The sequence below is a fragment of the Gnatocerus cornutus genome, chromosome 3 (genome assembly GCF_029298725.1).
Source record: "Gnatocerus cornutus isolate USDA-ARS CGAHR chromosome 3, icGnaCorn1.1, whole genome shotgun sequence".
Taxonomy (NCBI): domain Eukaryota; kingdom Metazoa; phylum Arthropoda; class Insecta; order Coleoptera; family Tenebrionidae; genus Gnatocerus; species Gnatocerus cornutus.
Window position 1 is genome coordinate 20,278,957 of NC_142235.1, and position 22,667 is coordinate 20,301,623.

The 22,667-nt window shown below is 42.4% G+C and overlaps 2 protein-coding genes and 2 pseudogenes across 2 annotated transcripts; 2 read left to right on the top strand and 2 right to left on the bottom strand.

The window, feature by feature from the left end:
- Positions 1-1,087: 1,087 nt before the first annotated feature.
- On the top strand, positions 1,088-2,109 carry LOC148177932 (acyl-CoA Delta-9 desaturase pseudogene; annotated as a pseudogene).
- Positions 2,110-2,572: 463 nt separating this feature from the next.
- LOC148177933 (acyl-CoA Delta-9 desaturase-like) lies at positions 2,573-3,644 on the top strand (annotated as a pseudogene).
- Positions 3,645-3,660: 16 nt separating this feature from the next.
- Positions 3,661-10,555, bottom strand: LOC148177934 (fatty acid synthase-like). The gene is made up of 9 exons (XM_088033428.1): positions 10,098-10,555; positions 9,843-10,046; positions 8,839-9,789; positions 8,374-8,793; positions 7,759-8,328; positions 7,482-7,721; positions 6,186-7,437; positions 4,046-6,142; positions 3,661-4,002 (listed from the first exon to the last, which is right to left on the bottom strand). The coding sequence occupies exons 1-9, from the start codon at positions 10,553-10,555 to the stop codon at positions 3,661-3,663; spliced, it is 6,534 nt and encodes a 2,177-aa protein (XP_087889554.1).
- Positions 10,556-15,297: 4,742 nt separating this feature from the next.
- Positions 15,298-22,351, bottom strand: egl (Egl_like_exo domain-containing protein). Its single transcript, XM_088032639.1, has 4 exons — positions 22,084-22,351; positions 19,910-21,123; positions 19,479-19,859; positions 15,298-16,327 (listed from the first exon to the last, which is right to left on the bottom strand). Exons 1-4 carry the CDS (start codon positions 22,349-22,351, stop codon positions 15,680-15,682), a joined length of 2,511 nt encoding a protein of 836 aa, XP_087888765.1. The 3' UTR covers positions 15,298-15,679.
- Positions 22,352-22,667: the final 316 nt, after the last annotated feature.

Consider the following 22,667-nt stretch of genomic DNA (forward strand, 5'->3'; position numbering starts at 1 on the left):
ACCCTAAAATGATGTTTTCAAAACAGTTTTTGGCCGATACCTCGTTTATTTGTTAAGCAAACTCAACAAATTTGGGTCTCATTTTACGCAGAATTTCACGCTGAATCCAAAAATATGATAATTTTTTAAAATTTGTCAATAAATAACCGAGTTATGTCCGTTTGAAATTTTGGGTTGTCGCCAGATGGCCAAATTTTTGAAGGTTCCAAACAATTCATGCTCGATATCTCGAAAACTATTTGAGATATTGGAATGCGGTTTGCGGCATCGTTTTTCTCGCGATTTTTTACATAAGAAATAGTTTTTAGATTTTCCAATAGTCGAAAGTTGCAAATTTTCGCAAAAATTTATGACTAAAACTATGGCCAAATTTCTCATACCGATATGTCGCTTATTTTTTACAGTAAACTCGAGTTATTATACACCAGTGTACGCAGAATTTTACGCAGATTTCAAATTTGGGATTTAAATTCAGATACGACTGCAAATAACCGAGTTATGGCCGATCAAAGTTTCGGATAGTTGATTTTCATTTTTTCTCATTTTTCCCAATATTCAAAGTTAAATATTTCGGAAACTATTAGAGATATTGAGATGCGGTTTGCGCCATCGTTTTTCTCGTACGTCAACAAATAACTGAATTAGAGGCGTTTTAAATTTTGGGTTGTTGCCAGAGCGCCAAAATTTTGGAGGTTCGAAAACGATTTTGCTCGATATCTCTGAAATTATAGCAAATATTAAACAACCCGTTTCGGAATCGTTTTTCTCGTAATTTTTTATCTTAGAAATCGATTTTAGATAGTTTGAATTCAAAATTTTCATTTTTTCAATGTAAAATCAATCTTGACGTATTGGGGCTCATTTTACGCTCATTTTTATCTTATCGTAAACAGTAAAAAACAGATTTTAACAGTACCAAGGAATTGTGTGTCAGTCCCAACATTAACTATAGCGTAAGTGTACTTATGTTAAGTACTCTTTGATGTCAAAAAATACCCATAAATAGTACCAATTGTCCAAACCGCTTCATTATAGATAGTATTTACAAAAATTTTTTTTGTTATCACTGAGTACCTATAAATGAGCTTGAAAGCACTACAAGTCCCAGTAGAATGGGTGGTACCAACGCACTTAAGATCGTGTGGGCAAACGTACTCACATTATCCCTGTACCATTACATATCCCTCCATGGTTTGTACCACATCATCACGTTCCAAGTCAAATGGCAAACAGTACTCCTGGGTAAGTACCCCATGTAATTCCAATGGTACTTTACCATACTTTCCAGCATTCTTCGTGGGCTACATAACTGAACTGAGTATAACAGCGGGAGTTCACCGCTTATGGTCCCACAAGTCGTACAAAGCAAAGTTACCATTGAGGATCCTTCTTTGTACCATCCAGACCATGGCCTTCCAGAACAGTATCTACGAATGGTCGCGAGACCACCGCGTCCATCACAAATTCACCGACACCAACGCGGACCCACATAATGCCAGTCGTGGCTTCTTTTTCTCCCACATGGGTTGGTTGATGGTACGGAAGCACCCAGATGTCATCACCAAAGGCAAAACCATCGACATGAGCGATTTAGATGCAGACCCTGTGGTACTCTTCCAGAAAAAGTACTACTCGATTCTAGCACCGATTTCTTGCTTCGTTGTACCGGTGGTACTACCATGGTACTGCTGGAACGAGGACTTTTACACGTCTTTTGCCACAGTTGGGGTTCTCCGCTATGTGGTGACTCTTCATTTTACGTGGTTGGTTAACAGTGCCGCTCACATGTGGGGGATGAAACCTTACGATAAGTACGGTGGTACCAAACAGTACCATTAGTAATGGGGTTGTTTTAGAAACATCAAACCGACGGAAAATCCATGGGTTTCAGTGGTGGCGTGCGGGGAAGGATGGCACAACTACCATCATGCGTTCCCATGGGACTATAAGGCAGCCGAGTTGGATTCGTACAGTGAGAATGTTACCACTGGGTTTATTGACTTTATGGCTGGTATAGGATGGGCGTATGACTTGAAAACAGCATCAAAGAATATAATTAAGAAGAGAATCGAACGCACAGGGCTGTAGACTTATTTTTATTGTCAATAAAAGACTTTTTCTTCATTTTTAAATTGATTGGTTTTAAAAAAATATATTTTAATATTTATTTCTTTTTTTATTTCACTGTTTTACTAGAAGATTTGTTTTTTCTAATTGAACTTTTGTCCCATTTCTATTGAAGTTATCTCCATTTCTTCTTTATGTCATTCTTCTTATTTTTTTATCTAATCCTTCGTCAATTTTTGCCCCAATTTTATTTACTTTATTTGTATTTACTTTATCAATATACAAAACATTTTAGATAATTATATGTTCTTAAATTTAACAATTGAATGGTTTATGAAAATTTATTTGTAAAGACGATTTATTACACGAAATAGCTTTTTCATGTCGCACGACAATTTTTTGCGCATTAAACAAAATAATCGCTCAATTATAGTATTTCTAAAGAGTTATTTTACTCTTATCACTACTTAACTTTACAAGGCTTCACAAACATTTTATTAGTTCTAAAAACATTTTAAGTACAGTACCATGGGCAGTACCAACGAACTAAAAATCGTGTGGCCCAACGTCATCATATTGTCGTTGTACCACTATATAGCCCTTCAAGGGTTGTCCTACATGCTCACCTTCCAAGTCAAATGGCAAACGACCCTCATGGGTAAGTACCCGATGGGATTCCAATGGTACTCTACCCATATCTTCTAGCAATCGTCTTGGCGTACGCCACCGGACAGGGAATAACCGCAGGAGTCCATCGATTATGGGCGCACAAATCGTACAAGGCTAAGTTACCATTGAGGATCATTCTTTGTGCTTTGCAGACCATCGCCTTGCAAAATAGTATATATGAGTGGTCGAGAGACCATCGGGTGCATCATAAGTTCACTGATACCAACGCAGACCCCCATAATGCCAGTCGTGGGTTCTTCTTCTCCCACATGGGGTGGTTGATGGTACGGAAGCACCCAGATGTCATCGCCAAAGGCAAAACCGTCGATATGAGCGATTTAGACGATGATCCTGTGGTACTCTTCCAGAAAAAGTAAAGTACCATCAAAAGTACCATCACGATTCTAGTTATATTTGTAGGTACTACATAATTCTTGCACCAATTTCTTGCTTTGTGGTACCGGTGGTCGTACCATGGTACTATTGGAGTGAGAGTTTTTACATGTCTTTCGCAACCGTTGGTGTGTTGCGGTACTTGATATCTCTTCATTTCACTTGGTTGGTTAACAGTGCCGCCCATATGTGGGGGATGAAACCTTACGATTTGTATGATGGTACCAAACAGTACCATGACTAATGGGGTTGTTTTAGACACATCAAACCCTCGGAGAATCGATGGGTGTCCATATTAACGAGTGGAGAGGGTTGGCACAACTACCACCACGCATTCCCATGGGACTATAAGGCGGCGGAGTTGGATTCTTACAACGGTAATCTGACCACTGGGTTTATTGACCTTATGGCTAGGGTAGGATGGGCATACGACTTGAAGAGCGCACCAGAGGAACTGATCAAGAAGAGAATAATGCGCACTGGTCCTTGTAAATAAATACTCTTAAAAGTTAAGAAAAGAATTTATTTCTTCTAAGAAGTTAACAGAGTGTTAAGATAATTTGCCAGTTCTGGTTGGTCGAGTACCGTCGCGTGATCTCCTCCAACCTCCATCACGCGAACTTCCTTTTCACACACCTTGGAGAGTTGGTAATCCTCCTCTTCCTTAATCATGGGGAACTTCGCCTTAAGCAAGTGCACCGAGCTTCTGATCTTCGGCCCTTGGAAGCGGTACCCAATAACCGCTTTGAATCTCTTGTACAAAGTTACCGCTGCTTGTTTCTCCAGTTTCTGCCGGTTGATCACTTCTGGAGGAACCAAACTCTGGGCGAGGTCAATCTTCTCTTCTAAACTCTTACACGCCGCGAACTTCTCCTGCAAGAAAACGTCACCAACAGTACTACCAAAACTTCCTTACCTTGGCTTGATGAAGGACCTCGAGGGGTACCAACACTGAGAGAATTTTCACCATGAGAGCTGTCTGGAAGTCCTCTTCTTGCTCCTGGGGAAGGTAGTCTTTCGCGGACGAAGTTATGTAGCTGGGGGAGCCTTCAATGAGGACGAGCTCTCCGGTGTAGCCTTTGGATTCCAACGCAGAAACAACCTCGAGGGCCACGATGGTACCAAAAGAGTACGCGGCGATGATAAACGGTACTTCTTTCGATAAACTGTCTACGAGGTGGTCAAGAAGTCTCTTCGCCACCTCCTCGATGGTGTCTTCAGGCTCGTTGTAATTATACTGCACCCCAACCACATTCCCCCCTAATGAATTGTACAACGTTTCGAACGGCTTAAACACCCCTTCAATCCCCGGGAACAACAAAACCGTCTTCTGGAAGCTTCCTCGGCGGAGCTCCAGCGTCTTCAAATGACTGGTTTCGCTGTCCGGGATGCACTGGATGAGGAAGTCGGTACCACGCTGCGTCTTACTCTCTTTCTCTTCGGTGCGCTTCTCAGTTTCGATCTCTGTTAGCTTGGCGAAAGTTAAACTTCGCACGTCTTTTGCCGTGACGAAGATGTCGAAGTCTTTCTCCAGGAGTTGGATGACTTCGGTGCCCATCATTGAGTCCATTCCTAATTCCGCGAGCGTGGAGTGTTGGCTGACGGTTTTTAGATCTTTAATGCCGAGGACGAAGGCGACGGCGTCCACCGCACTGGTGAGGCCGTAGCTGCGACTGTGCTTCTCCGCCACCACCATGCTGGAGACGATGGGGTGGTCTTGGGTGAGGAAGCGGTCCAGGGATTCAACACAACTTGAGATTTTCTGTTGGAGAGTACCGCCAATCACCAGTTCTTTGTTTTCTTTCTGCATTTTGGCCACCAACCCCACGTCTCCGATGGCGCCCCATTGGATGGCAACAGCTGGGAGGTTTTCAGCGTGGCGCTTTTCACAGACTCGCTCCATGATGGAGTTCGCCATGCCGTAGTTCGTTTGACCTGGGTTACCACGCCCGCAAGACACTGAGGAGAAGACGACGAAGTGTCGGAGGTGCGGACACAACTCTCTGGAGGCGGCGTCCAGGAACTGAGTGGCGCGAGCTTTGGGTGCTAGGACCTCCAAGAAGGAGTCTTCGGTCTGGTCTTCCAGCAGCGTGTCTTTGAGAACAACCGCTAGGTTGAAGATGGCGTCCACAGGTCCTAGCTTGGTTGCGTCCTCCAGGAGCTCGAAGCATCCCTTTCTGGTCGTCACGTCTTTGGTGGTGACTTTTACTAGGGCGCCGTACGACTCCCAGAGGGCGATTCTTTGCTTCTGGTAGCCGCTGTGGACTCCTGACCGCGACACCAAGACAAGTTTTCTTGCGCCTCGCATCACCAACCAGTCCGCGACTTCCAGACCGACTCCTCCAAGTCCCCCCACAATAACATAGGAGTACCGAACGTCACAGTTGAACCTCCGCTTCGCGAGGAACTTCTTCGTGTCGTCGTCTCTCACCTTCACCAGCACCTTCCCTATGTGTTTCCCCGTCATCATGTATCGATACGAAGCCTCAACTTCTTCTCTCTGGAAGACCACTCGTGGTAACGGCTTGACGTAACCTCTCTTAATCCCATCGCAGATGATTTGGTGCAGCTGCGCCTTCTTCTCTTCGGAGTTGAAGATGATTCTGTCGAGCATAACTCCGTGGTAGCTGGCGCCTCTCTCCATACAAAGAAGCTCAAGAGAGGTGTCGTTGGCGAGGTCGAATTTACCAATCTCCAGGAGGTGTCCTCCACGGGCTAGACACCGTACCGACGCCTTCAACTTATCGTCCGCTAAAGAGTTCAGCACGAAGTCAACACCCCGTCCGTTGGTCTCCGTTCGGATCATCTCCTCGAAGGAGGTGTCTCTGGAATTTCCCACATGACTCTCCAGGACCTGGGGGAAGTGTCTTCTCAGGTACTCGCGCTTCTCCTGAGTGCCCACTGTGACGAAGATGTCGCAGTTGTGGTAAAGACAGACGTTGAGGGCCGCTAGACCAATACCACCAGTCGCGGAGTGGATGAGGATGGAAGCGCCACGCCGCATCTTACCAACCTACAAGAATCATCAAGAAGAGCTTGTAATGTCTTTATCTTACCATAAGAAGAGAGTACGCGACTGTTGAGTACACCACCGGCACTGTTGCAGCATCCTCAAGACTCCACCCTTCTGGAACCTCCCAGGCGAAGCTCGTATCCGCCACAACATACGAAGAAAGAGCTTTATTGCTGATCATCCCCGTGACGCGCCGACCGGTTAAATCGCACCCGGAGAACTCGAAGCCGATGGGGCACTCGTGATCAAGACGCGAGTTGGTGAGGGCTTCCACGTTAACACGACCGGAAGCCGCCATAATGTCTTTAAAGTTAACCGCAGAGAAGTACGTCTTAACTAAGAGTTTTCCTTCTGGGAGCGGCGTCTCCGGGCAGAGATCGCCCTGCAGCCACTTGAAGCTGGAGATGTCGCCCCTGGTGGTGACGTTGGCGAAGCAGTGCTGGCACTCGACGTCCGGCTCCTCTTTGAGGAGCAAGTGGCGGTAAGTCCCCCAGGTGCCGTTTTTGAACACGTTGATTGCTAGATTCTTGCGGAGTTGCTCCAGGTGGTGTTGTGGAGCGGCGCCGAAGAAACACTTGACTTTGCTTCCGTTGGGTTCGCGTCTTATGCAGTTTACCAGGCCGAGGACTCCTTCGGAATCCCCGGAGTAAACCACGATGTTCTCGTCGCTCTTGATGGACTTCTTCAGTTCGGGTAACCATTCGAAGCTCGTCGAAGAAACCGGTACGAATTTCGAACTCTTTAGAGGTTGTTTCCGTCTCAAGAGAACAATTTTCTCTTCACTGGTGGTGTAAACAGTAAGGACCTCCAGATCACCAGGTGGTGGCGCGTCGAAGGCGACGTTTTCGCGTGTGAGTACAAACCCCTGCGCATTTAAAGCTAAGAGGATCTGTTTGAAGTTCGCCCGCTGAAGAAGATTGCTTCCAGCAACCAGAAGAAAGTTGCTCTCGGGGGTTAGCGTAACGTCTTCGACTTTAACACCGGGAACTTCTTCGATTTTTGTCTTGGAGGAGATGGTGAGATCTGGGGTGACCACGGGAAGGTCATCCAAAGCTTTACAGACAAAATGTAAGACAAATGAGGAGGAAGTCATTTCGTCCACCAGCTCCACTGCTTTGAACACGTTCTCCAAAGTGTTCTCAAGAATAATCTGAGTGTTAACTCTTATTGCGTCTGCAAAAGGTAAAGAAGAAGAGTTGGGGACGAAGTCGTATTTCTCAAGCACCGGTTCTAGTCGCGGCCGCTTCTTGGAGATGGATTTGGCTTGGAGGCCGCTGATTTCAATCCCTCCAGACCTGGAAAAAGACCTAGAGGGTTGATGAGGACGTGGTGAACTTACTTGATAATGTTGGCGTCTTTGTACACGTAGACGGGGATGAGTTCTTCGGCGACCTCGCAGTGCTTCATTGGGTTGATACTCAACTTCTTAATTCCCACGGGAACAAAGAGCAACCTTGAGTCTCCCTGGAGGATCTTCATCTGCAACATCTTGTCCATGAACGCCGCCCAGTTGTCCTCCCACTTCACCAACCCAACGGAGCCATCAATCGAACACTTCTCGATGCCTTTGAACAAACCACTAAAAGACTTAGACACTCCTTGTGGTGTTAAAGTACCTGTAGTTGTACCCTCTCAAGTACAACTCTCTGTAAATCTCGTCCTGCTGGAGCACCTCTTCGGGGAGGTCAACAGTGGGAAGCTGCGTCTCGTTGTCACTGTTGGTGTGGATGTACCCACTCACCACCAGCGAGTTCTTCTCCAGGACTTCGAAGTAGCCACTTCCTCGCTGTATCGTCACCAGGAGCTTCACGAAACCGCTCTTCGGCATTGTCACGGCTCTTATAAACCGACAGTCGGTGAAGAGCACCGGAAGATCGGAGATCAACAAGCGGCGACTCTGCGCGAAGGTCTCCCACACCAAGCGGAGGTACTCAGTGGCTGGGAAAAGGTTGCGCCCGTCGATGACGTGTCCAGAGATGAACTTGTGCTCTTCGTACAAATAAGAGATGTTATATTCTCTTTGCTCGGAGTCCGAAGCCGTGAATTCGCTGAAGTGGTAAGTGTACCACTCTTTGGCGTGGTGCCACTGGACCAAAGGAGAGATCATGGGGGTACCACGACCCACCGGGTACTCCACTAGAGGGTACAGCTTGTGGAGTTGGGGGTTGTGCCCCTCTTCGTACAACCTGCAAAGTTGAGTTAGTTGGGGTCGTAATCAAGAGAGGTGGTACCTTCCCAAGACGTCGAGGAACTTAACAGTGGAGGTATCGACAACCAGAAGGTCTTTGTCGCTGAGACGACCATCGGAGACGTTGACCACCATGGTACTCTTACTGAGACTCTCGCGGTCAAAGTCGTACTTGTTGAAGGAGCTCTCGAAGTGCACGTCGGACTCGAAGTCCAACTCGCTCACTTTAACACCCGCTGAAAGAGTCTCCTCGAAGGTGATGGAGTCGTAGAAGTACGCGCTCACGAGCTTGGAGTACGAATCTGCATACACCGCCGTGGGAGTCACCTGGAGAAGTTTCAACACCTCGACTATGAGGAGTTGGGTGCAGACGGACCCCAACACTTCGTAACACCTTTCGGAGTGCTTCTCCAAGATGTCGTCGAAGGTCTTCACGCCTTTCGTGGTCAATAAAGTGTTGATTCTAGAAGATTGGATTAGTATTGGGTGGTACGACTTTGGTACTCACCTCTGAAGGGTGTCTTGGACCCCTGGGAACTTGGTGAGGTGCGACGCCAACACCCTGAAGTTGTTGTCGAATTGTCCGAAGAAGATATAAAAGGGGGTTTGACCTGGGGCAAAGACCGAAGACTTCTTCATAGTACCGTTTTTGGTGACGATGGAGTACCCGCGGTGGAGGTGACTCGGAATCGGGAGTTTGAAGATCTGGTGGAGGAGTCCAACGTACTCCGGGTCAAACTTCAGAGAATCCAGAAGGTGGTCGACTGCTTGAGGTGTGCGTCCACTCACGCAGACTAACCGAGGAAGCTCGTCCAACACTTCTTCTTTGGTCTTCGGGTGTCTTCGCAGCACTGCATGAGCGTTGTTCCCTCCAAACCCGAAGTTGTTGATGCCGATAACAGCGTCCGCTTCTTGCAGTTCGGTCAACTCCGTCACCACCTTCATCCTTCCTTCTTCAAACCCCTTCATCCCTTCTTTGGTCTTCCTCAGGTTAATATTGGGGGTAATAAACCCGCTCTCCATGCTAATCAAGACTTTGATGATGGAACAAACCCCAGAAGCCGGTTCCGTGTGACCGATGCTTGACTTCACCGACCCCACCAGAAGCTGCTGGTGGCGTCTTTGCGCCAACGCGCAATCAATAGCTTCGACTTCCTGGGGGTCCCCGACTTGAGTCCCCGTTCCATGGGCCTCCAGGAAGCTCAACTCCGAAGGCGCCACTCCACTCTCATTGTAAATCTCCGTCATGAGATTCTTCTGGGCTTGGGTGGACGGGAAGGTGATTCCCTGCTCCTTGAAACCGTCGCCGTTGACTTTGGTGTTGATCACCTTGGCGTAGATGCGCCTCGAGTTCTTCGCCTTCTGGAGGAAAACACAGGCGATGGTTTCCCCGCGCACATACCCTCGCGCGTCTTGGTCGAAAACCCGACAAACCCCATCAATGCTCAAGACTCCAAGTCTGCAAAAAACCAGTTAGATGGACCTGGGGGTGTGGTAACATAGTTAACGTACCTGAAGAACTGGAGAGAGTTGCCGGGATGAAGAAGAAGATTCGTGCACCCAACGAGGACGTTGTCGCATCGTCCGCTTCGGATGGCTCTGAAAGCGGCGTCGAAGGCGTTCATGGAGCTGCTGCAAGCCGTGTCCATAATACACGCGGGGCCTTTGAGCTTCAAACAGTAGCTGATTCTGTGCGCGATCAAAGACCTCAAGTACCTGGAGGTGGAGGTCAATGTGGTGTTAAGTTAACGCTTGCAGGAAACTCACCCTGTGACTGCAAATCTCTCGGGCTCGGTGATGCTCACCAGAGTGTCGTTCTCCATGTCCGACCAAGAGGTGCTCACGAAGACTCCTGTCTTCGTCCCCTCCAGCTCTTTGGGGTTGATGCCAGCGTCCATGATTGCTTCAATGACAGTTTCCATGAAGGTCCTCATCATGGGGTCCATCATTTCAGCCTGGCGATGGTGCACGCCGAAGTACCCGGCGTCGTACTTATCAATCGTCTTGATCTTGGAGGTTCTTTGGGGGATTTCCGGATGGTCCAGCTTCCACCGGCGATTGTCATCGCTCACCATCTCCTCCTTGTTGAAGAGGTGATCTTTAAACTCGCTCACATTGTCGGATTCGGGGAGACGTCCAGACATCCCCGAGATGACCACTTCTTCTCCGGGTGCCGGCGAAGACAACCAGCGACCGTAGAGGTAGTTGGGGTCGTCGGATTGCATCGTGGAACAAGAAAATAGAACGGAAATGAAGTTGTTTATATCTGTGGGAAAAGGATGAGGAGGGCAGCACTCCAAAAACCAGAAGGTTAACAGTTCCTAGAGTCTTAATTAAAACACACAGGAAAAAACACACATTTTTACGAGGTGTCAGACTGACTTAAGTAGTTTTGCGGAAGTATGTTTTTATGGCCTTCGCTCGCTTATATACTGGCGGAAATCTGAATATAAAAGAAAGTGGTGCGTCATAATTAGGAAAAAATTGTGCGCAGTGCAGGAAATTCTTGTGCATATACAGGATGGTCGCAACTAGTGAACTGGATTACTTTTGAGAATTTTGTCGTTTAAAAATGTGAAAATGTGGACAAACTGATGACAAGTTTCCAATGTTTTATTTATTATTAGTTCTGGATTTTAACTTACAGAAAATAATCCTTATTTGACTTTTTGAAATCGTTTTTTAGCTTCGTTAGTTCCAAATCAAAATTTTATTTTTTTCAGCTGCCTTTCGGTCAGTAATTCAGACACACTCGATATCTCGCTTATTTATAAAGCAATATAAAAGTATTTGTGCTCATTTTACGCAGAATTTTACGCAAAATGCAAAAAGGCAAAATTAATTAAGATTGGTCCAGAAATAACTGAGTTATGAGCGATCAAAGTTTCGGATATTGGATTTTGAGTTGGAAAAATTTTAAAGCTCGATATCTCAGAAACTAAAAAAGATTTTGAGAAACGGTTTGCGCCATCGTTTTTCTTGGCTCATTCTGCTTTAGAGTAAACCCTCAAAAATCAAAAATTCGATAGTCAATTTTTTGGACAAAAAAAATTTGCGATTCAATCGATAAAAAATTTTCAATTTTTTGTTTTTTGATCGCCCCTCTTAAACTACAGGTCTGATCGATCTGAGATTTGGCCAGTCGATAGATATCGAGCTCCTCTTTCGATCGATATATAATTCAATAATACTAAACGCAATTTTCGCTCCAAAATAGCCTCTTGAAAATGACCCTAAAATCACCCTCTAAAAATCTAATTCCGTCGATATTACGGTTTATTTGTAACGGAAATTTAAGTTAGATGGGCTCATTTTACGCAGAATTTCGCGCTGAATCCAAAAATATCCTTATTGTTCTCGTACGTCAACAGATAACTGAGTTACAGCTTTTTGAAATTTTGGGTTTTCGCCAGAGGGCCAAAATTTTGGAGGTTCTAAAACGATTTTCCCCGATATCTCCAGAATTATGGCAAATATGACGAAACCCTTTTCGGAATCGTTTTTATCGCAATTTTTTACCTTAGAAATCAATCTTGGATAGTTCGAATTCAAAATTTTAATTTTTTCTATGTAGAAGATAAATGCCTTTCAGCCTCTACTTCCGACTAGGTCGCTATCTCGCTTATTTATGATGCAATATTAACGTATTTGTACTCATTTTACGCAGAATTTCACGCCTAATCCAAAAAAGCAAGATTAGTTAAGATCGGTCCAGAAATAACTGAGTTATGAGCGATCAAAGTTTCGGATATTGGATTTTGAGTTGGAAAAATTTTAAAGCTCGATATCTCAGAAACTAAAAAAGATTTTGAGAAACGGTTTGCGCTATCGTTTTTCTTGGCTCATTTTGCTTTAGAGTAAACCCTCAAAAATCAAAAATTCGATAGTCAATTTTTTGGACAAAAAAAATTTGCGACTCAATCGATAAAAAATTTTCAATTTTTCGTTTTTTGATCGCCCCTCGTAAACTACTTGTCCTATCGGTCTGAGATTTGACCAGTCGATAGATATCGAGCTCCTCTTTCGATCGATATATAATTCAGTAATACTTAACGCAGTTTTCGCTCCAAAACAGCGTTTTGAAAATGACCCTAAAATCACCCTCTAAAAATCCAATTCCGTCGATATTACGGTTTATTTGTAACGGAAATTTAAGTTAGATGGGCTCATTTTACGCAGAATTTCGCGCTGAATCCAAAAATATCCTTATTTTTGTCGTACGTCAACAGATAACTGAGTTACAGCTGTTTGAAATTTTGGGTTGTCGCCAGAGGGCCAAAATTTTGGAGGTTCTAAAACGATTTTCCCCAATATCTCCAGAATTATGGCAAATATGACGAAACCCTTTTCGGAATAGTTTTTATCGCAATTTTTTACCTTAGAAATCAATCTTGGATAGTTCGAATTCAAAATTTTCATTTTTTCAATGTAGAAGATAACTGAGTTTCAGCCTCTACTTCAGACTCGGTCGCTATCTCGCTTATTTATGATGCAATATTAACGTATTTGTACTCATTTTACGCAGAATTTCACGCCTAATCCAAAAAAGCAAGATTAGTTAAGATCGGTCCAGAAATAACTGAGTTATGAGCGATCAAAGTTTCGGATATTGGATTTTGAGTTGTAAAAATTTTAAAGCTCGATATCTCAGAAACTAAAAAAGATTTTGAGAAACGGTTTGCGCCATCGTTTTTCTTGGCTCATTTTGTTTTAGAATAAGTCCTCAAAAGTCGAAAATTCGATGGTCAGTTTTTTGGACAAAAAAAATGTTGCGACTCAATCGATAAAAAATTTTCAATTTTTCGTTTTTTGATCGCCCCTCGTAAACTACTTGTCTGATCGATCTGAGATTTGGCCAGTCGATAGATATCGAGCTCCTCTTTCGATCGATATATAATTCAATAATACTAAACGCAGTTTTCGCCCCAAAACAGCGTCTTGAAAATGACCCTAAAATCACCCTCTAAAAATCTAATTCCGTCGATATTACGGTTTATTTGTAATGGAAATTTAAGTTAGATGGGCTCATTTTACGCAGAATTTCGCGCTGAATCCAAAAATATCCTTATTTTTCTCGTACGTCAACAGATAACTGAGTTACAGCTGTTTGAAATTTTGGGTTGTCGCCAGAGGGCCAAAATTTTGGAGGTTCTAAAACGATTTTCCCCGATATCTCCAGAATTATGGCAAATATGACGAAACCCTTTTCGGAATCGTTTTTATCGCAATTTTTTACCTTAAAAATAAATCTTGGATAATTCGAATTCAAAATTTTCATTTTTTCAATGTAGAAGATAACTGCCTTTCAGCCTCTGCTTCAGACTCGGTCGCTATCTCGCTTATTTATGATGCAATATTAACGTATTTGTACTCATTTTACGCAGAATTTCACGCCTAATCCAAAAAAGCAAGATTAGTTAAGATCGGTCCAGAAATAACTGAGTTATGAGCGATCAAAGTTTCGGATATTGGATTTTGAGTTGTAAAAATTTTAAAGCTCGATATCTCAGAAACTAAAAAAGATTTTGAGAAACGGTTTGCGCCATCGTTTTTCTTGGCTCATTTTGTTTTAGAATAAGTCCTCAAAAGTCGAAAATTCGATGGTCAGTTTTTTGGACAAAAAAAATGTTGCGACTCAATCGATAAAAAATTTTCAATTTTTCGTTTTTTGATCGCCCCTCTTAAACTACTGGTCTGATCGATCTGAGATTTGGCCAGTCGATAGATATCGAGCTCCTCTTTCGATCGATATATAATTCAATAATACTAAACGCAATTTTCGCTCCAAAACAGCCTCTTGAAAATGACCCTAAAATCACCCTCTAAAAATCTAATTCCGTCGATATTACGGTTTATTTGTAACGGAAATTTGAGTTAGATGGGCTCATTTTACGCAGAATTTCGCGCTGAATCCAAAAATATCCTTATTGCTCTCGTACGTCAACAGATAACTGAGTTACAGCTGTTTGAAATTTTGGGTTGTCGCCAGAGGGCCAAAATTTTGGAGGTTCTAAAACGATTTTCCCCGATATCTCCAGAATTATGGCAAATATGACGAAACCCTTTTCGGAATCGTTTTTATCGCAATTTTTTACCTTAGAAATCAATCTTGGATAGTTCGAATTCAAAATATTCATTTTTTTCAGTATGTAAGTTAGCTGCTGTTCGGTCTCTAATTCGATTGATATCTCGCTTATTTTTTGAAGCAAAATTGAATTATTTAGCTCATTTTACGCAGAATTTTGCGCAAATTCCAAAACTGGCTTCAAAATCCATGTACGAAAAGAAATAACCGAGTTATGACCGTTTAAAATTTCACTTATCTAACGCGATGTTAAACTGACATGTGACCGTATTTCCACCAATCAAATCACCTTATAATGTTTAATTTGAATTGTGTAAATTGTAATAATTGTCAACATAAGTTTTTAGAGACCAATTTAATCAATCTTTAAACAGAAAAACGCATTTATTCATTGATATTGAACAGTTTGTTGCAATGAATGTTCAAACCACGACGTACGTTTCAAGTCAATAAAATTCAATAAAAATAACTTTTTTCAGGTTCAAGGCTACAACATGACATTGAACCTTGGGGGTGTTATTTTATTGAACTTTTTAGGAAGGACATTAAAAAGCAATAAATTACCCAAAAACGTCGATAAATTGTTGTCCACAACAAATCAATTGACATTCGTTGATTCATTTGTTTCCTTTAACTCAATTTGACCTAATCGAACATTAGCATTGAATAGTTGGAAATTTAACCGGAAAAAAACAAATTATTATGCAAAAAACCGATTATATTTGATTGAGGGTGGTCAAAAAATTTCCGATTCCTCCATTTTTCCGTGTTTTCGAACGAAACTTCAAGTGCCAATGGGTAAGAAGGGTCTTCAACCTGTGAGCCCTCGGAATTTTCTTCTGACCTCGAATGGAAAGGGTTCATTGTATGTTAATATTTGAATTGTTTTTAGTACTGTATTTATTTTTGATCAATAGTATGAACAGTATAATAAAAAATCCTCTACCAGCAAAAATAATATATGTTAATAACACATAAATATTGCTCAATATGTTAATACCTTCATTTTCTTTAGTCTTAGTAGTCTTAAACTCAACTTAAGAAACAAAGACGTATAAATAAAATCCACATCTTTTTAAATAACAACTATTTAAAATATGGCTCAAGTTAAGTAGACGAGTTAAGTAACAATAAATAAAAAATCGTTAAACGTGTAAATTCGAACTGATTATGTACACAGGTGATAAGGCCACCGTCAAAGACACCTAACCTCGTTAATTCTATTAATTGAGCATTAATTTACTAAAACCGTGTCCCTCTACTTCTAGTGCAAATCCGCATTCTCATTGAAGAAGATCTTCGTCACGACAACATCCCCAGTACTCAAAGTCTGCGTCTCAACATTCGCATGCCCCTTCTTCACCTCCACCTCCTTCTCGCTCCCTTTGAAGTTACTCGTCGGCGAAACCACCCTCTCCCCATTATACCCATTACTCTTAACATGACAATTACAGCCACACTTAACATCCGTCGGCAAGAACGCCGCCGTCGTCAAAATCGTCTCCAATCGATCCAGCTTATCGATCCTATCGATTCTACTGTCGTTTAAAATCGAATCGACCAGCTGCATCGACTCGGTGAGACTCGTCGGCTCGGAGTTGCGCGGGGAGGTCATGTCGCTCTCAAGACTCGGATAGTCCGGATCGTCGTCTTCGTCGGAGGGGTCGTCCTTGGGGTCCTGGCCTAGACTTTCGAGTTTTTCGAGCTTCTTCGCGACTTTCGCCGAGGATTTGAGCTTTTCTTTCTCGTCGTCGGTGAGCTCGATGTAGCGGAGGAGGCGCACTTCGCGGTTGCTCAACACCACGCTCTTGGTGGCCTGGGAGAGCTTCTGGCGGAGTTCGCCGACTTCCGTCTCGGTTTTGCGCTGGCGCTTCTTGGATTTCACGGCCTCCGGGTCGATGTGCATGAAGATCTGAAACAGCACTATGAAGATGAGGTTGTTAAGCGAGGGGCTGGTCGCCCTAAGAAATGTGTGGATAAGTTTTAGGAAATCATTAGGAAATCATTAAGAAATCAGGAAGAAGCACTAAGAAATCAGAGGAAATCATGGAAAATCACCAGGACATCACTAGGAAATCAGAGAAAATCAGGAGAAATCACTAGAAAATCAGAGAAAATCAAAGAATAGCACTAGGAAATCTCTAAGAAATCCGAGGAAATCAGGGAAAATCAGGGAAAATCACTAGGAAATCAGAGGAAATCAAGGGAAAGCACTAGGAAATCAGAGGTAATCTCTAGGAAATCAGAAGAAATCATTAAAAAATTAGAGAAAATTAGGAGAAATTACTGGGAAATTAGAAGAAATGAGGGGAAATCAATAGAAAATAAGAGAAAATCAGAGAAAATCACTTGAAAATCAGAGAAAATCACTAGAAAATCAGAGAAAATCAAAGAAAAGCATTAAGAAATCTCTAAGAAATCGGAGGAAATCAAGGGAAATCGGGGAAAATCACTAGAAAATCAGAGGAAATCAGGAAAAAGCACTAAGAAATCAGAGGAAATCATGGAAAATCACCAGGAAATCACTAGAAAATCAGGGAAAATCACCAAGAATCAGGGGAAATCACTAGGAAATCAGAGAAAATCAGAAGAAATCACTAGAAAATCAGAGAAAATCAAAGAATAGCACTAGGAAATCTCTAAGAAATCAGAGGAAATCAGGGGAAATCAGGGGAAATCACTAGGAAATCAGAGGAAATCAAGGGAAAGCACTAGGAAATCAGAGGTAATCTCTAGGAAATCAGAAGAAATCAGAAGAAATCATTAGAAAATTAGAGAAAATTAGGAGAAATTACTGGGAAATTAGAAGAAATGAGGGGAAATCAATAGAAAATCAGAGAAAATCAGAGAAAATCACTAGAAAATCAGAGAAAATCACTAGAAAATCAGAGAAAAACAAAGAAAAGCACTAAGAAATCTCTAAGAAATCAGAGGAAATCAGGGGAAATCGGGGAAAATCACTAGGAAATCAGAGGAAATCAAGGGAAAGCACTAAGAAATCAGAGGTAATCTCTAGGAAATCAGAAGAAATCAGAAGAAATCATTAGAAAATTAGAGAAAATTAGGAGAAATTACTGGGAAATCAGAAGAAATCAGGGGAAATCAGTAGAAAATAAGAGAAAATCAGATAAAAATCACTAGAAAATCAGAGAAAATCACTAGAAAATCAGAGAAAATCACTAGAAAATCAAAGAAAAGCACTAGGAAATCTCTAAGAAATCAGAGAAAATCAGGGAAAATCAGGAAAAATCACTAGGAAATCAAGGGAAAGCACTAGGAAATCAGAGGTAATCTTTTTGGAAATCAGAAGAAATCAGAAGAAATCATTGGAAAATTAGAGAAAATTAGGAGAAATTACTGGGAAATCAGAAGAAATCTGGGGAAATCAGTAGAAAATAAGAGAAAATCAGAGAAAATCAAAGAAAAGCACTAGGAAATCTCTAAGAAATCAGGGAAAATCATTAGGAAATCAGAGGAAATCAAGGGGAAGCACTAGGAAGTCAGAGGTAATCTCTTTAGAAGTCAGAAGAAATCAAAAGAAATCATTAGAAAATTAGAGAAAATTAGGAGAAATTACTGAGAAATCAGAAGAAATCAGTAGAAAATAAGAGAAAATCAGAGAAAATCACTAGAAAATCAAAGAAAAGCACTAGGAAATCTCTAAGAAATCAGAGAAAATCAGTGAAAATCACTAGGAAATCAGAGGAAATCAAGGGAAAGCACTAGGAAATCAGAAGAAATCATTAGAAAATTAGAGAAAATTAGGAGAAGAAATCAGGGGAAATCAGTAGAAAATAAGAGAAAATCAGAGAAAATCACTAGAAAATCAGAGAAAATCACTAGACAATCAGAGAAAATCACTAAAAACTCAGAGAAAATCAGGAGAAATCACTAGAAAATCAGAGGAAATCAGGGAAAATCACTAAGAAATCAGAGAAAATCAGGAAAACTCACTAAAAAATCAAAAAAAATCATAAAAAATCACTAGAAAATCAGAGGAAATTACTAGAAAATCCAAAGAAATTACTAGGAAATCAGAGGAAATCACTAGAAAATCAGAAGAAATCGGAGCAAATCAGTAGAAAATCAGAAGAAATCAAGGAAAATTACTAGGAAATCAGAGGAAATCAAGGGAAATCACTAGGAAATCAGAAGAAATCAGGGAAAATCACTAGAAAATCAAAGGAAATTAGGAGAAATCACTAAGAAATCAGAGAAAATCGCTAGAAAATCAAAGAAAATTAGGAGAGATCACTAGCAAATGACAGGAAATCAAGGAAAAGCACTAGGAAATTAGAGGAAATCAAAGAAAATCACTAGAAAATCAGAGAAATTCAGGGAAAATCACAAGGAAATCAGAAAAAATCAGAATAATCAGTAGGAAATCACTAAGAAATCAGAAGAAATAAGAAAAAATCACTAGGAAATCTGAGAAAATCAATAAGAAATCAGAAGAAATCAGAGAAAAGCACCAGGAAATCAGAGAAAATCAGGAAAAATAACTGGAAAATCTGAAAAAAACATTAGGAAAGCATAATAAATCAAGAGAAATCACTAAGAAATCAGAGGAAATCAAGAGAAATCACTAGGAAATCAGAAGAAATCAGGAGAAATCAGGAGAAATCAGAGAAAATCAGAGGAAATCACTAGAAAATCAAGAAAAATCACTAAAAAATCTAAAAAAATGATTAGGAAATCATAATAAATCAAGAGAAATCACTAAGAAATCAGAGGAGATCAGAAGAAATCACTAGGAAATCAGGAGAAATCACTAGGAAATCATAGAAAATCTGGGGAAATCACTAGGAAATCAGAGGAGATCTGAAGAAATCCCTAGAAAATCAGAGGAAATCAGAAGAAATCAGGGAAAATCAGTAGGAAATCAGAGAAAATCTGGGGAAATCACTAGAAAATCAGGAAATCAGTAGGAAATCAGAGAACACCAGAGCAAATCACTAGAAAATCAGAAGAAATCAGGGAAAATCAGTTACTTTGAAAATCAGGTGTATACCATTTTGGAGGCACATTAACCCCTCATTGTTACCTTCTTCGTGTTACCTCACCTGTTCGTGACAAAGCTCTAGCATGAGCGCGCGGTTCTCTGTTTTCACAGCCTTCGACATGGGGTGGTAGATCTTCTCGTTGACCAAGCTCAAGACGTCTGCGGAGGCGTAGAGAACCATCTCGCGGGTGAGGGGCCGTCGCGACCAGTACTTCTGGTCCCTCCGATAAATATTCTTCAGTTGGTCCTTAATGGGGTTGATGGGGGCTCCATACGCCTCGCACAGCGCATTCAGAGCCACACTCTTCGCCTTATAGACAGGCCGCCCCGTTTCTTGGAAAGTCAACACTGCATGGGCCGCCTGAGTATCAAAGACACTCCTCAAAGTGATCTTAAACTGGTTGTACAAATTCACCGAGTCGTTGCGACAATCGTGTACGATCTAAAAACACCCCTCATCAATTATTGAGTACAAGATTTTATCTACCTCACCTTTATAACATCGGGGCTCTCCAACAACTTCTTCAGTCCGGCGTCGATCATCCCAGGACAGGTAATCAGATCAAAAACGTATGAAAACCCCTTCATTGTCGCGATCTGGAGGAGTGTCAACTGTCCTTTCACCCCGAGATTAATCCCCTCGCAATCTAGACCAACCACGACTTTGTTGTCGGTGAACGGCCAATCAGAATCGTCGTTGCTCTTCTTCGCCCGCCCCATGACGTCATCCACGACCAATTGGCACTCCTTCACGCTGCAAATGACGCGGGTGTTTTGAAATAACTTGACTTTCCATGACTCGTTGTGGGCTTGGTGGTTGAGCAAACTCTGGCGTTCTCTTCCTGTGTTTTCCTGAAGAGTTTTTAGCACCAAATTGTTGATTCTTTGTTTCAAGCTTTGGTTGTAGTTAGGTTTGGTTTTAACGTCCTGTGGCGGGGGCGGTTCCTCCTTCTCTTTAGGAGGCTCAGGGCTCATTGGAGGCGACACCACCTTCTGAGCTTCTGAGAGTTTCTGTTGCAATTTCGGTTGTTTTAGCCGATCGCTGATCGAGCGAGGACTCAACTGAGTTTGTGGAGGGCGTTCGATGATCTCAGCGGTGGGCTCAGGAGTGCTGACTAAGTTCTTCGCGTTCTTCACTTCCAGCTCCGACTCGTTGAGGGTGGAAACCACATTGATGTGCTTCTGGCTGACTTTCGGAGCCTGCAGAAGCGTCACCAAGTTCGCCTGGATGTGGAAACTATCCGAAAACAACCGCAAGAAGCTCGTCAAGTGCGCTGGAGTGTTAAAAAGATTCGTCCACATGCTCTCAGGAAGATTGCAGCTGACGATTTGGAACAACTGCTCCACGAGAATCGGCCCCTTCACCTCAATGCATTGCGCAAGGAAATCTAACAGTGTCTGCGTGGTCTCTGGGTCTATTTTGACCACTGGCTGGAAGTGCAGCTCCTGAGGACAATGCGAGCGGACGGCGGTGTAGTTTGTTAAGATGACGGTTTCTTTCTCGTCGTCCACGGCGAAGGTGTCCGGGTGCTTGAGGAGGAACTCGCGGAATTCGTGGAAGTGTTGACCTGAGACGTGGCGGACCTCCGGACTCGCTTGCGAGCGGTGCCCCAGGAGGCTGCGGATGGGAACCTCAGTGCCCTCGCCGTATTGAGAGAGCTTCTCGGAGAAGTACTCCACGGCTTGGGTAGTGTAGTCCTTCCCACCTTAAAATAAAAATTAAATTAAAATAATTAGTCGTGGCGGGAAAGTTTAAAAAATCTACCAACAAAATTAGCTTGAATTCCCCATTTTCTTTGAGAATTATGAACAAAACATGTAAAATAGAAGATTCAGATCAAATTTTAATGCAAAGACCGATAATACGGGCCTGTGAAGGTAGTTACAAGCGGTTTAAGAACAATTTTGAAAAAATATTTTAGGTTGGTACCGCATCTAGTGCCTTGGTTAAAAAATTCGTACCACGAAAAATTGCCCCAAAACAAGGCAGAAACCTCACGTTATTGCTCCTGGGGGCATAAAAATCCATTATTTAAGCGTGTAGAATTTTCAGATTTTGAAAATCTGGGGGAGTGACAAGAAGCGGTTGGTAGTAAATCTCCAACAGCAAAATCGATCGTTTTGACGCGATTGAAAATTCAAAATGGAACAAATTTCCGCTCTAATTAACAACAGAATTAGTTTAAACACATCATTTTATTAATTAGTATTGAAAAAAAGTTAAAAATTGGGGGGTTTAAGGAGTGGGTTGGTACCAAATTTAGTGACTCGGTTGGTACGACCAAAATTTGCAAAAAGTGACGTTTGTGCAAAATTTCAAATTCGAAAATTGGAAGTTTTTGTGGAAAAAATGGTCCAAAACTTCGAAATTTCCCTCAAATTGTGTTTAGCTGCTTTAAATTCAGCTATTGCTGCAAGTTTCGTGGGGTTTTAGGCACAAACTCCGAAGAAATTTCATGGGAAAAAAATGAGGTTATGTTAACGAGATCTCTGCCGTGAGCCCCATCGGAGTCTCGTTGAGGTAAGTTTGGTTGCCTACCTAACCCTACTTTCAAGAATGTTAATATTTTTAAGAATTTTCCGCACGGTTATGAAACCATCAGCCCACAAAACCCGTGATAAGATAATGAATTATGCAAGGCTCGTGGCCGCTGTGTGGAACCTACCCGCCTCATCTTTGCTCCCACAAGTCTGGAACATGTTGATGGTTACATATTCGCCTTCGATGGCGAAGAGGGCCGGATACTGGGCCAGGAACTTCTTCAGTCCGCTCTGGGAGCCCCCAGCGATCTGTCTCATCTCCTTCGTGAAGCCTTTCGACCCAAACTGGCAGCTCAGGTCGTGCAAAGTCCTCGGCTCGCCTTTATCAAGCAGCCTTTCGAAGAAGAACAACAGAGTCATGTTCCTAGCCAACTCATATTGCATGGCCTCCATTGTAGCCCCCGGATCACAGATACGTCACTATTTAATACTTTGGGATCCCACGACGACGAAAACCCACATTTTGTCGAAAAATGCGATTTTCCGCGTTTCACAGCTTTGGCGTAACGCACTCACTAAAACTAAAACGGACGAGTTGCACGAATTTCTTCGATAACTTAAAATTGAAATGAAAATTAGAACCGGAAAAAAATGAAAAAGGTTTTTTGCGACGTTCAGAACGTCAAGTTGGCTGACGCCATTTTGAATTTTGTGACAGTCGATGCAATCGACCAAACAAGTGACGTCGGCAGTTGAACTATTCATAGAT

Coding starts and splice junctions, on each gene's coding strand:
- LOC148177934 (XM_088033428.1), bottom strand. CDS start 10,555: ATGCAATCCGACGACCCCAACTACCTCTACGGTCGCTGGTTGTCTTCG. Junction 9,790..9,842: donor AACTCTCTCCAGTTCTTCAG/GTACGTTAACTA, acceptor GGTTTTTTGCAG/ACTTGGAGTCTTGAGCATTG. Junction 7,438..7,481: donor AAAGACGCCAACATTATCAA/GTAAGTTCACCA, acceptor GTCTTTTTCCAG/GTCTGGAGGGATTGAAATCA.
- egl (XM_088032639.1), bottom strand. CDS start 22,351: ATGGAGGCCATGCAATATGAGTTGGCTAGGAACATGACTCTGTTGTTC. Junction 19,860..19,909: donor AGAGCCCCGATGTTATAAAG/GTGAGGTAGATA, acceptor GGGTGTTTTTAG/ATCGTACACGATTGTCGCAA. Junction 16,328..19,478: donor TAGAGCTTTGTCACGAACAG/GTGAGGTAACAC, acceptor GTGCTGTTTCAG/ATCTTCATGCACATCGACCC.